The sequence below is a fragment of the Morone saxatilis genome, unplaced genomic scaffold (genome assembly GCF_004916995.1).
Source record: "Morone saxatilis isolate NCDOM2014 unplaced genomic scaffold, NCSU_SB_2.0 Contig5, whole genome shotgun sequence".
Lineage (NCBI taxonomy): Eukaryota > Metazoa > Chordata > Actinopteri > Moronidae > Morone > Morone saxatilis.
This window is the reverse complement of record NW_023340095.1, coordinates 22,182,350-22,196,933: the sequence shown is the minus strand read 5'-3', so window position 1 is coordinate 22,196,933 and position 14,584 is coordinate 22,182,350. Positions and strand designations below refer to the sequence as shown.

Below are 14,584 nucleotides of genomic sequence, written 5' to 3'. Positions count from 1 at the left end.
ACACACACACACACAGAAAAATTATAAACGTGTCTGGTAAGCTTCAAGACTCCAGTGTTTCATGATGTCAGATGTCTTGATGCCTGTAGCCTCAAGACAAGGACTTACACTTGAAATGCATTTCTACTGTTCTCTCTCTCTGTCCTACAAACACAAACACACACACACACACACACACACATTTCTCTGTTAAACGACAGGTTAAGGTAAATGATGGGCACCTATAACCTCCAGTGGATGACCCCAAAGTGAGCATTTCCCTCCACTGTGCATCTGGATGAGGGGATATCTATACTGGATTTTTACTGCCCCCTGCTGGAGAGGCACTATTCATCCCTACTGTTTTACAGTTTTCAGGTACATGTCACATTTTAGAACTGAAACAAACTTCTACATTTGTTAAAGGCTTTTATTCAAAGTTACAAAGAATCCTTTTTGGAGTAAGAAGAAAGCTTCTGGCTAAACAGGCCATTAATAAAAGGCTTTTTACATTTTTTACCCTCTGAGGTGTTTTCAACCAGAGCAACTGACAGATCAGTGGTATTACTGGTAGGAGAGCAATGGGTCACTGTGGGAAAAAGAAAGAAAAGGAGCGTAAAAGAAGAAAAGAAACTGTGAATTAACATATAAAAGAGTGGCGGAAATTGAGGGAAAAATGTAATTAAGATGGAAGAAACAATTGTTCAGAGGAAGGACACAGAGGGCAAGAAGACCATTTGAACAAAAAGGCAAAGAAAGAAATAGAAGACTCTAAACTACAGACAGTAAAAGAGAGAGAAACAGAGGGTCCAACAGAGGAGAGTACGTCGGAGTAATCCCAGCAGAGCTGCAGTGACACCAGTTAATTTGTTTAAAGGTGAAAGAGAGATAATGAAAGAGACACAATGTAAAGCCTCAGAAGAGCTGTTAATATGGTCTGTGTGACCAGGTAATCTGGTTAACCGGCCGCCCTCTGCCATACACTTGACTGAGATGGATGACAGGACTAAAGGCAGATCACTGGGACGCACACGCAGCATCGGAAAGACAAGACACACCTACGTGCGAACACCGACACACACTGGCAGCACGGGACACGGAGAAAAACACACATACACACTCACAAGTACTTCAAAAGCGCGACAGTGTAATCACCAGGGCGACCAGCAGCCCAGGGGTGTCCTGCCCATGGAAAAAAAGAGAGAGAGCGAGTGAGGCAGTTGGCATGGTTGTCATGGCAACAAGGTTATTAGCGTTTGAAGTGAAGGAGCCGGCAGTCTAGGAGGGGGCAGGGAGAAAGAGAGACCAGGAGAGAGAGAGAGAGAGAGAGAGAGAAGGAAAGGAAGAGAGTGAGCCAGAAACTTGAGAAAAGCTAGGGCTCGTCTTCACTGGCAAAAGTCAAACAATATTATTAGCTCGCTCAAAAGGTGTGTGATTATCAGTAATAAAGTGATTTATGATTCTACAGTGTCAGTAACCAATAGGAGCGCTCTCAGTATGTTGCTTCCTAAGGAGGGAAATATGTTAAAGCATCATGTTCAAGTCTTACAACGATTGAATTGTATGGTGTTTGGGAATGTGGAATAAAATAACATGACTTCAGACAGAGTTAATTACCCTGTAAGCATGGATTTGGTGATTTGCAGGGCAAAAACTGTCTAGACGTCTAGGTTGAAGTGGGCTAAATGTGGTTGAAAAGGGCATGTTTTTTTAGATAATTACATGTAAAGATTGTTTCAACAGCCTTTTAATGGATACATGTCTGTCTGTAGCAGTTCCTAAACATGAGTTGAAATAATTTTTATAGTTTAACTTTTATGTAACTAGAAGAGAGGGACTATGGAGCCACAGTGCAAACAAAACTAACTAAACTCAGATCCATGAAAAGCTCACTGTAGATGTTGCCGACACAGGCATAAAGATTTTTTTTCAGCCATGAAAGGATATGTATTAACAGTGTGTGAGAAGGTTGGCTGATAATTTACAGCTGAGATTAAAGGTGGATGGATACCTGTGTGTTTAGGGGTTTACGGTGTAGCACTGTTACGTTGCTACATCATATGCAAGAGCTGACCTGCACAGTGGAACTAGAGGTTTGATGTCAAATTTAACACATTCATTTAGATCAATTCAAAAAATAACTTAAAAAAAAGGTAAATTAACACATTTAACCCATACCACCCCTTAAAGCCTCCATGCCACCCTCCTGCCACCCCAATAAATATTTCTCTAGATCTGCCCCTGGAGAACTATGATAGGTCAGTTTGGGTTGCTTGTATTTTTTTCTCCTAAAAGACTGCGATGCTGGTGGAAGATTGATAGTAAAACCACATCAAGAAAGTTCAAATGCAAACCTCCAACTGGCTAAGATCATCACATTATACCACAAAAACAACAAATGTAAGCACAATTACAGTGGGGTATATAATGATGAGCATGACATGGGCTGATAATGTATAATACATACAATCCTAGTGATGTGGTGGTAAAATGGTAAAATCTGACACTGATCTGATGAATCAATTCCTACTTCTGGGTTCTATATTTATTATTATTATCTATATTTTCATGCATGAACAGTGCAATTTGCATTCTGAGATGCACATTTGAGATGGAAAAAAAACAATGATAGAAATAAGCAAGGCAAGAGATCCCGTCTTCCAGTGTCTCTCTCTCACTGTCTGTGCTGCAGATCTGAAGGTTCCACAGAAAAAGCAACTGTTTTTATATGGAGCAGCACATGGTACTAAGTGCTATCTTCAGATATTCATTCCATATTAAAATAATAGATTTTTGTGGGATATTATGAAAAACATTAAAACAGGCTGTATTGTGCAGCTGCTCAATCGGTAAACAGATGCTGCAGTGATGTACCTGTTTCTGCCAGAGTCCCGGAATCCTTTGGCGAAAGGGTTGCGGTCAATCTTTAGTCTGGTGATCTGCAGACAGGAAGAACATGGAAAGGAGATGTTTGTGATTATTGCAGCTTGAGTTGAATTTGCTACTTTTCCCAATCCCTTAGATATGCCAATATGTCTGTGCTATTTCACAATCAATTATGGTAATATTAAAACCTGCAAATCATCCATTGTTTCTGTTTCTTCTTTAATCCTTCTTTAAAGGGAAATGCTATTGGTTTCTACCATGCCATGCAGTGTCGCCAATTAGTTCCATAATCCAAATGGTTAGTTTTAGGAATTAAAGTAGTAATGGCTTACAGTTCCAGGCAGACAATGCCCTCTTCAATTCCGTTGTAAGACAACTTTGTTTAAACTGAGGCTCTACATTAATTTGACTTTAGCTCATAAAAAGTGCTTCTAAATTTGATCATTTTTTCACTGAAATGTGTGGTTATTTTTCTTTTAATCTAATTCTATAGTAGTATTCTATAGTTCTATAGAATAGTTCTTATTCAACCTTTTTTTTTCAGGGAAATTGTAGGGATTTTTTTAAAAGCAAGATTATATTAATTTAATTTAGCTGTGATTAAATGCTGTTTGCCTGTGAAATAAAAATGAGAGCTGCATACCTGTTGGTTCTGGTAGGCAGTGACGGTGGTGAAGACGGTCTCAGGGAAGCTGAAGGTCTTGACTCCCTCTCCGCTGGGCACCGCCTTGTTTGGAGACAGTTCGCTGCTAAAGTCCTTCCTGATGACATGAACACGAGGCTGATACTTGTGCATGGAGTGCAGGATGATCTGAAAACATGAAAGGAAAGACGGTGAAGTACAGCTAATATTGTTTATTATTATTATAATAATATTAGCAGTAATGGTGAAGTCTGTGAAATCACCCAGGTGGTACAATGTGTTAAGAAAGAATCCAAATCACTGGGGGGGAAAAAAAACACTATTTCCATGTGTGTATCTGTAAGTGTGTGTGTGGGCAATTGGATTGTCCAAATATCTTTGGGAGGACATTTGGAAAATAAGCAAAAAAGAACATTTTGCCAGTCCTAACTATATTTTATAATTTTTTTTATGAAGACTTTTGCTCGTAATACTTTAAAATAACAAGAGAAAACAGAAAGAGCAGATTCTAATATTTTATTAATGGCACAGTGACTAAAGATTTCAAACTTCCAAACCCTGAATTCTTGTGATTAGGGGTCAGGAAGTAAATTTGGTGAATGAAGACTAAAAATGAAGGGATGTGTGCTGCTATACTTCCCAGACAATAAACAAAAGTCTCAGCCTTCAGTATGCAAACACACAATACACGTAAATCCTTTGCAACATCAATTAGCTCAACTGGCCCTCTATCAGGGCTAGGTAACATTCAGCGGAAACCGAGTTCACACTGCGATGACGCTCGCAGGAGGGCCGAGGATTATTTCACAGCAGAGCGGAGGCGTCAGACGGTGTCGGCCCCAGCTTCGCCTCGGGGCCTCGGTCTGCTCTTGATTAATCTGAGAGTGAGAAAACCTACCCAGAGCCAAACACCCCTGACCCCCCCTGCTCTGCTACAACAGAGGGGGTCATTTTAAACCAGGGCTGTGTGGGGAACTGCTCCGAGTGTCAGAAACACTGCATTTTACGTTCCAGACCTCAAAACACACACACACACACACACATCATAGAGAAATGATGACTGGGCTGCTGTATAGATACACACAGAAGCATGCTGTAATTTTTAAACACTTTGTTGCTCAGTGTTCATTTCTGTGGGGTTTGTGGCAGAGATCACCTGTCGATCAAACTGCGTGGGCGGCACTGTGGTGTCTTTTTCCTCTAGAAGAAATACTTTCTAGGTTGTTTTCCTGCCACTGTTCTTTCAATTGGTAAAACAGCATTTTTTTCCATTTTGGTAAACATGGAAATCGCAGAATTAAAGTGGATTATCAGAAGTTAGAGTTTCAATATAATGACTGCAGATCAGGCTTGATGGGTTTTTTTGTCTCTTTATGTCCATTCTTCCATACAGGTTTTCATTGTCTGTTTGTGTTTAATCAGAATCCACCTCTTTCTCAATTGATCTAAACCTGCAACAGGAGGAAGAGTATAACACCTTGCTTCGTGCAGATGATTTTTGCAAGAAAAGTGCTACAACAAACGTTAAAACAACAAAAACTTTCACGTAATCGATACAGGTTTAATCGTAGTCATGTTTTAGCAATAAATATTTAAGACACACACACACACAGCTGCCTATGGCCCAGAGGAGTCGTGCTTCTAGAGTCGGCCTGAGGTGACTGAAGTCAAAGCGGATTGCACATGCACACTGAACTCAGAACAAACGACTAAGAGGGCAGCCAGAGGACATCAGCTGACAGTTGTTCACGCTCAAATACAATTAGGCTAAATAAGTGATGTTTTCATTTTCCTGGAAGGTAATGACATTCTTTTAATCCCTTTTGAAAACCATCTGGACATTTACACCCGAGAGACACCAACACATCCCACATGTAACACATGTCGTGTGTGTGTCCACAAAGTCAAATTACATCAAATTTGTTTATAAAGCACATTTTACACGACAGTGTGGCCTAAATAGATTTTCAAACATAGTTAAAAACACTTCGATGACCATACAAATGCAACAATCAAAGCAATAAATCATACAGACTGTGGTCTACAGCCAAGAACAATGAGGACTTTCACTTCAGGTCACCAGTAGGGACAGTATACTGTAGATATGAGCAGGGCTACAAGGCCTTACACAGAATACTGCTGTCATGTGAAAAACTTGCATCTCTGAAAGGCCAGATTCACTAGACTGAAGAAAAACAGACAAATGTTTAAAGCAGACTATGTAGAAAATTCTTCAGTGGAGGTTTAAACGATCTCACACAACAGCATCGATACATTACAACGCAATGGATCATTAACAACAAAGCAACTATGAAACGAAAGGGAAGCAACAAAAAAAGTATTTTGGCCATTACGGCCTGCTTCTATGTTTTATTAGGTTTTCCCATAGACCAGCGAGGACAGACAGGAAATAGACGACAGGCCAGAGTGACAGCATGAGGCGGATCTGAACCCACGAGGACGAAGCCTGAGGGTAACGAGTCCAGCCAGGCAACGAGGCATCCCAAACACAAAAACTGTACAAATGCTGTGAGCTAACAGTATGATATCCTGCTGCTTGACTGTTTTTCAGTTGATGTATGAAAGAGGACACAAATGTTGCCTTAAGCAAAAAAGTCACATTTTAACTTTTCCCATTACATTCCAAACCAGTTTGTGGTGTAGAATTCAGACCCCAAACCACAGTGCAAAAATACTCCATAACAAGAAATATCCTGAACTTTATTTAAGTTTATTTAAGTACAGAATTATTACCATTTTCAAGTATTCAGCTTTTTAGATTCTGGCCGTTTGATCAAATGTGGAGGACAGAAAATAGAAATAAGCCATTCAGCTTTATTGTATTTTATCCTTAATGATACTGCATTGAAGAGATAACGTGCATTTATAATCATGAAATAAAATGATTCAATCGACCAATTATCAACAATGATTAGTATTTTATAAACTAATCATTCAATTTGTATGCAAAACTTATATCTGTAAAGTAACAAGTATATTTTCCTTATGGAGTATTTAGTAGATAGTAAATGGAAATACTTAAAGGCCCCATGTAAAACTTTTTTCGACCAGATTTTTACTATAAATGTTTTGTGCCTACATGAACATAGAATATCCGCCAAAGGCAGAGCAGTTTTTGTGCATGCCCTTGAGAGATTTCTGTTTTTGTGTTTCGTCTGCGCTCTCTAGACTGGTTTGAGGTGGACGGGGCTCAGATGTGAAAACGTGATGTCACAACCATTTAGATTTAACAATATTTGAATCAGAATCTGATGGCAGTTGTTTAGTCAATCAAATCAATCGATCAGCTCACACAGTGTTGAAGAAGTAGATTAACTGAGCTTGTGTGTTTTGATAAATAATAGGATGTTTTTTATAACTTTAAATTTGATTGTTGCCTATTTAGTCATTTAGCATTATAGAAAAAAACTATCACTGATACTGATGTTTTAGTTCTACTTTCTCAGCTTTTTTTACAGAGGAAAAAAGGAGAGAGCTTTCATCAGAACACCAACTACTAAAATGTTCACTTTTGTCTGTTTTTTAAATGTCTTTTTTTATGTTGTACAAGTGCAGTCAAAAGTCAAACCTGCAAATCTCATCACAATATAAACTTGTGGAGGCACTGTTTATCTGTCTGGATGACAATGTGCAGTCTGACACATAATGAATGTTGTTTTTATTCTTACAGACCCTGCTTCTGTTGTACGCTGTGACGTCTGATGATTCATGACATGTATAATGTCTGTTTCTGATGAGGCAGACATTTCACGACACCACAAGTCAGGAGGATGAGCGAGAAGTGGTGAGGTTTCCCACACAGGAAGCTCCAAAATTAATTTCCTTTGGCCTCTAAACCCCCTCCGGGGAAACAAAGCCCTTAAAGTGAGCAGCGGGAGAGGAAAGACAACCTCCTCTCATTCTGAGAGAGAGCCCTCGCCCACTAACACCCATATGTTATTACATTTGTCACCACTGAGCTGATGTGATCATCTGCAGAACTGTGACAAAGCAGCATCACGCAGCTCGTTGCACTAAACTGGATGCCGCCATTTTGTCATAGCACTGGATGCATCCCGGCACCGCTTTTCTAATCATCGCAACACCTGGAATCTCCACAGTAACAGTGAGCTCTGAAAAGAAATTGATTTGTAGCAGCTCCTCACGCTTTTTTCAACAGTATCTCAGACCACAGCAATCAAAGGGGTCGCCTTGAAAATAGCTTGACAGTCAGGAGGCATTGTACAATCTTCCACTGTTTCGACATCCAGATTATGTGATTAAAAAAGAGAGAGCAGATCGTCTCCTGTTTGCACCATCAGCTAATCAGAGCACATGGGGTTCATACAGAGCTGGATTTGCAATTAATTCAACCTGCTGTAATTTCATAAGACTTAACTGAAATTGATGCTCTGAGTAGCTTTACACATTTTACGGAAAAGATTATATAAAGAGAACTTTGAGTTATGAGGTTCCATTTCACTCAAAGTTGCCATTTTTCTGATTTTTATGATCTTTAAATGCTATACTTTTCACAAGATTAATGTTACTTTTTGAAAGGGCCATTTGAGATGAGATATTTTGTGACATTTAAGTACAGCACAGTGTGTTCTCATTATCGACACACCATTACCTCATAGTTTCAATCCAGTATAGTTGGAGTAAAAATATTGGGACTGTGAATTACAATGTGTTTTGCTGTTGTCTTTAAAGCTACATTAATCAATTTCTGGCCACCAGGGGGCATAAAAACATCAAAACAAGCTGGCAGATACGCATGTCTTGAGCTTTTAAGGTGGTTAATGTGTTAGCAAATAATTGAGTAAGTAACATTAAGTAACATTAGTGTTCATTTGAAGCTGTGTTTCTTCTCTCCTGGTGAATTTAAGTCAAACGTGATTTCCTTTTTCACTCTGATGTGGCAAACTCCTGACAAAAATAACTTTAGTTTGCTAACGGTAGATTTCTGACCATGTTTACTAGCCTCATAAAATTTATTTTCATATTTAGCTTATAGTATTTCCTAAGCTGTCATTGCAGTTTTAAACATAAGGGGCCAATCAAAAGCTGACACAGTTTTCTTCCACCTAATATTGTCCCTTTCCCATGAAACCCATTTCTAACTATAGAGAAGTATAAAGTGCAAAAAAGGGACTCAATTTAGCTTGCTGCCCACTTGCTGATTATATATAAGGAAGACCGTAAATCAAACAAATTGTGGTCTAACTTGTTGCATTACAGTTAAATATTTCACCTATGAAAGCCACATTACACATTTAGAGCAGCCAAGAGCCAATAAGAGACTTACTTTAGCTCACCACCTCTGTTACTGACTGGCTATAAGCAAGGCAGTAAATCAGGCAGATTGTGGTCAGACTCAAATTTTAGCTCAGTGGTGTGGCTGCTGGAGCATACTACAAATCAAATTCAATCATTAAGTGCCTTTAACGAAACCGTTTCATTACAAAATGCTTTGCAGAGCCATGAAGGAAATGAATATTATATATTAAAATAAGGGCAGGGGTTCAAATCCCAGACCTCTAATATCTCTCCACGCTAATCCTCAAACCTAATAATACTCAGCCAGGGTGGACCATCTTCAAAAAGAAACAGTCTGACTGTGGGAGGGCAGTATGTGGCAGAGCAGACTGTCATCTGTTGCAGAAAATCAATTCTGAACAAGTCTCACGGCTCCGTGAGTCATGAAAGCATGAAGCCCATGAGGTGCGGTGTCAACTTTCCTTTCAAGCAAAAGCATCAAAAACATCTCCATCCAAAAACTTCCTCAGAGCTCCAAGAGTGCATTCATTTCTACAGCACCATGGAGTGACATTAAGTATAAATGAAACTAATGAATCACAGCTTGAACATTTAAACCCAAAGCGCTCATCTCTGCTAAAGGATTTCATGCATAGTCAGCCATTTCAAACAAATACAGACATTTGATTGGTCTGACAGTCCAGGGGTAAAAACATATTGAAAATGTCTTCAATTTAAGTGACTTGTCAGCTGCATAAAACCCTAATCACCGTTAAAACATATGAAATATCCAGGGTTGGGAGGGTTAGTGTATTCTGTAAGACAACAGAATAACAGAACCTTTGAAAAGAAGATAGAAACAGAAAAAATGGTAAAGCGTTTTAGCATCTAACGTGTACACAGTGTATTTTTATTTTTAAAAACTGGTGTATTTTAAGATTGTAATCCTGCTAAATAATATTTACTAAAAGTAACTGTAATCTGATTACCTCTTTTATTCTGTAACCGTAATGGATTACAAATTTTTTTACCCTGATCTCATAACTCACTCACATGTAATCTGTTTAAGCCATGTGGGAAATATCAGACTTTAGAGTGCATTAACAAGCAACACAGGAAGAGAAAATGTGCACACTGAATATGATATAAACCCTAACGAAAATATTTCGTTTTTTCATTAGTTATCTTTTTCTGTTTATGTGATTTCTTTCTGGTCTGCAATGTTTAAGCACTGATGTTTTGAATTCAAATAATCCTGATGTAATGTGATCTATGGTGTAACTTATAATAATTTATAAACTTAAAATGCATTTATAAAGAAATGTGTAATTTATTATGACTTTTGTTCCCTTGTCATGGAGGATATTAACATACTTCTCATGAATATGGTGGTCTTTTAGGATGCACTAAATATCTAAATATGGTCTTGAATCATAGCAGATACAAAGACGCCATAACAAAATGTCTGTAACAGAATGTATAAGCACTCAGTGGTGAAGATGAAGTGAAAAGGTCCCTTACATGTCCCTGGTCATCCAGCTCATTGTTGGTGAGCTTGAGTTTGTCGAAACTGACCACCTGCCTCATCCAGGTGTCTCCTGAGGCCAGAGAGTCTGGGTGGATGTAGGCCCGTGGAGGCACCGGAGAGTCAGCGTTTCCTGCCACCATCCACTTGGAGCTGTGGTACACATACCTGGAAGACAAGACAGGGACACTGTCTTAGACACCAACACACCAGGTTAGGGAAGCAAAAATGTGCCCTTAAAATCCATGTTTTTCCTGTTTTCCAGATACAGTAAGTAAAGATTAATAATCTGGTCACAATATAAACTTAAACCTTATATGTTTCTTTTTTTTTTTTTTTTACAATGTACACATTTTTTGTATACAGTTTTATATTTAAATACCCCCTCCAGTGTTTTCACATTCATCTGCTGAAAGTGGAAAGTTTCTCTGTGCTCACTGAAAATCTGAATTTTAAGGGGCGGGGCATATCAGCATGATTTGTGACATCACAAATAGTTAGGTCAACCTGGTTCAGTATGCAACTTGTACAGTGTGATGTAGAAACTTGAATTCACCAATGCACACCCTAAATTATGAAAGGATGGGACTATTTCATTCTTTGTTTTTTAGTGAGTTTGTGTAAATTGTTTTGTTTAATGTTAAGGTGAACATTTCTACTGTACAATAGTCGTCATGATTTTTCTTGATTTCATGTTAAATTCTTTCCTGCTATACAAATGTGTTTGAGCTGCAAAGATCATTTGATTACTAGATGTTCCATCTTGAGCAGGAAGATCAGGCTCAACTGTCTGCTGTATTCCCAGTATATTGGAGAAGAGCTGTCCACTTCTAAATGTTACTTATTTGAAATGTTAATTCAAACTGGAAAAGCAGAATGCCATCCTACAACAACGTTTTCATTTTTCTCCTCTGCATATATGACTCAGATTTCTTTTGCTAACCATGTTTATATTCCACTGAAGGTTAGAGCAATCTCCAGGACTAATATTCCCTCATCACTTAACTGTTTTGAAAACTCGTTTGATTCTCTGAGGTTACTTCAGGGGTGAATAAAGGCTGTTTGGATTTCAAAAAGGCTGGAGCGTCTCTGCTTTTTTCACTCTGCTGGAAAACAAACTCCAAACATTCAGCCACGTTGCCACAACACCGGCTTTTAAAACTCCTCTGTTGTTTCTTCATTGGGCTTGAAATTTCTAACAAGAGCAACATAAAATATTCCATATGCAGTCACACACTCAGCTGCATAGTTTCAATTAAGTCCAGCCATAATATTTGATGATGTTGTGTGTGAGTTTGGGTACGTCGGGGCGTCCCACCCATTAAACAGCAGGGAGAGGGAAGAAAGAGAGAGAGAGAGAGAGAGAAAGAAAGAAAGTGACTTTTACCCTCCTTTTTAAAAACAAGTCCACAAACCACCAGTCAACACTGTATGTGCTGTGTACACACTAAAGGAAAAGGAAAAGAAAGGAAAGGAAGGAAAAATAAGGGAATAAAAATGCAAGAAAGGAAGGAACAAAGGAGAAAAAAATAAATCCATGGACTGAGAAAGTGAAAGAAGATAAAGAGAGTCAGCCAGAGTGATCAAAAGAGATAAAGAGAGAGAAACCGAGCGAGATAATGTCGATGGACGGAAAGTGAAAATAAAGGTAGAACGAGATAGGACGAGGAAAGAGAGACAGAAACACAGAATGAGCGAGCGTGGTTGAGAATAAGTGGAGGAGAGCGAGTGTGAAGCACAGCTGTTTGCCTTTAGTTCTGGCCCCCGCGCTCAGTTGAAAGTGTTTTATCTGCAGCGTCTCTGCCAAAGTCATCACTCACTCCTGAAACATGGACAAAACTCTCATTTGGTCCTTTTGTTATTGCCTCCAAGGGCTGCACCACCCCATTACACACACACACACACACACACACACACACACACACAATGTATTATTACATTCAAATACAAGCAAAAAATACATACTCAGCCACACTCTAGACACACCACACTTATTTAAGAAGCATCTGGGCTGTTTCTAGGGATGTTGGCAAACACACCCTCTGTTAGAGGTAAAGTCAGCTCTGTGATAAGCTTTGTATGTTTCTAATATTACACTTGTAATCAAATCTATTAACAAATTGATTAGACACGTAATTAATCAAGTATCATGTCCACACTTTCTACGCATTTGCCCAATCTGACTTCAGCTGCTATGGGTCAGTATAACCATTACATTACATATCATAAATCAAATCTGTCCATGTTGTGTTAACGCCCTCTTTCACTCATTTACTACTCCCTGAATAACAGACACTCGGTAGTTTAGTTAATGAATCATCATCATTTTGCTTCGTCACTGACAGGTGTAGTCTCAGACACAACTGTAATTTTTTATAGCACGCTGCATTGTGGGACTTGCAGGACTCCACCTTCAGAAAATGTTACTATTGACTCCTTTATTCATAATTGTGTACTTTTTATGAAACAAAAAAAATCCCCTTGTAGAGAAATATTATACTTCTAAAGAGGGTTGATCTGTGAACGTTGGACTAGTAAAAACCCAAATTTATCAGAGGTTTTCTTCAGTGGTTTGGACTTTGGGAATGTAAGCGCCTCACACTGGAAACAAACTGTAGGCTGCATCTGCAAATGGTCTGTGTTAACAACCTAATATCTAATGCAACCACACAACCAAAAGATTTTACTGGTATTTCTGTTTGTTATGCAATATACAGTGTATCACAGGAATCCAGTTTTCAGCAGACCTCCATGACTGAGCTGGATGTTTCTGCGAGGTTTGCTGCAACCACATGCTGAGACGTCTTAATAAGCCCATTTGGGTTATTAATCTCACCCGCACAATTTTGTGTCTGCTAATATATTATGTCTTATTGTTTGGTTTGTGCACTATGAATAAAGACTTCAATTCAATAGCCCGTATTGGAAGGACATAAATTAGTTATTTTCTGCTGTCGCTCAGACCTCATTGGCATTGAGTCTCTGCATTTTACCACAAGTGATGGTGTGGGCACTGAGAGAGGTCTTAGTCTTCAAATTTTTACTTTCTGTAGGTGTGTTATTTTATTTGTCTTGTAAGACATAATGGCTGCTGCTGCTCATGTAGACTTTATTTCAAATAACCTTGAAATGAGAAACACACACTTCCTGTGTATCATGAATGAGCGACCACACAGTAAGTGCTCATTTAAAGCTATATAGAACTGGCTAGCTAAGTCCATGCCAATATCACAAATTCTAAATTTGCCTTAAAGTTGTAAACCCTCTGATTCCAGCCCTGGTTGATTTGGTTACTGGTGGTAATAGCAGCAAAACACTCCTCGAACAGCTACTTTGTCAGAAGTAAGCAAGTAAGAGAAACTAATGTATTTGTTAAGTTGTGGACAACAAACCTTTGTTGTTTTAAAAAAGAAGTTAGGAAATGATTGGCCTTTTTCCATTATTCTGTGAGTAACCGTGATCTGACTTTATGCTGCACATTGCATTGAGTCTGGGGCACAGTGAAAAGAGTTGGAGGTGTGTAGTCTGTCGCCTGCAGCCTTCTTTTTCCATTACTCCCTGACATATTTCAAACCAATCCGCTGTCAAAAAATGCAGAAAATGATTATTGTCTCATTTTGTAGACGCATTTTTGATGAACAATCAAAGGAGCGGCCAGTGTTAATCTCACTAATAAACCCATTGTATTCCCTGCGACTACTTCATAATAAAAGTCAACTCATGTTTCACCTGTTAAATGCTTTTAATGTGAAGCTTTAGTTAGCATTAGCAGAAACTTATTACAGTATGTTTTCCAGAAATGTTGCTACAGACACCCAGTTCATATTACTGCAAATGCAAGGGCTTTCATCTGTAGGTAATAGGCTCAGTCACCATTGTATTACTTAATTCAGCGATGCATAGTGATTTAACAGATTTAAATGACAATCTGGAGGACATTATTACTTAAGGGGCTTTACAATCTGTACAGCACACAACATCCTCTGACCTTAGACCCTCGATTCAGGTAAAAAAAAACTCTCCCCCAAAAAACCCTTAAAGGTCCAGTGTGTAGAATATAGTGGCATCAAGCGATGTAGTTGCAGATTGCAACTCCCTCACTTTACCATCCCCTGCAAATGCCCTGATCTACAGCCAGTCTTTTGTTTGTCCCTTCTGGGCTACTATAGAAACATAGTTGTTCAACATGATGGACTACATGGAGGGTGGCTTGCAACGTTTGTAAATAAAAACAGCTCATTCTAAAGTAACAAAAACACAATGATTCCGATATTTAAGTGATTATACACTAA

At 38.7% G+C, this 14,584-nt stretch overlaps 1 protein-coding gene across 3 annotated transcripts in view; it reads right to left on the bottom strand.

Moving 5' to 3' along the window:
- Positions 1 to 14,584, bottom strand: part of tbx15 (T-box transcription factor 15) — a 42,635-nt gene that overhangs the window by 10,647 nt on the left and 17,404 nt on the right. For all 3 annotated transcript variants that reach the window (XM_035676158.1, XM_035676161.1, XM_035676159.1), the window contains 3 exons: positions 10,289 to 10,460; positions 3,509 to 3,676; positions 2,854 to 2,918 (listed from right to left, as the gene is read on the bottom strand). In XM_035676158.1, coding sequence (XP_035532051.1) covers positions 2,854 to 2,918; positions 3,509 to 3,676; positions 10,289 to 10,460 — 405 coding nt within the window. The remainder of the gene's footprint in view (positions 1 to 2,853; positions 2,919 to 3,508; positions 3,677 to 10,288; positions 10,461 to 14,584) is intronic.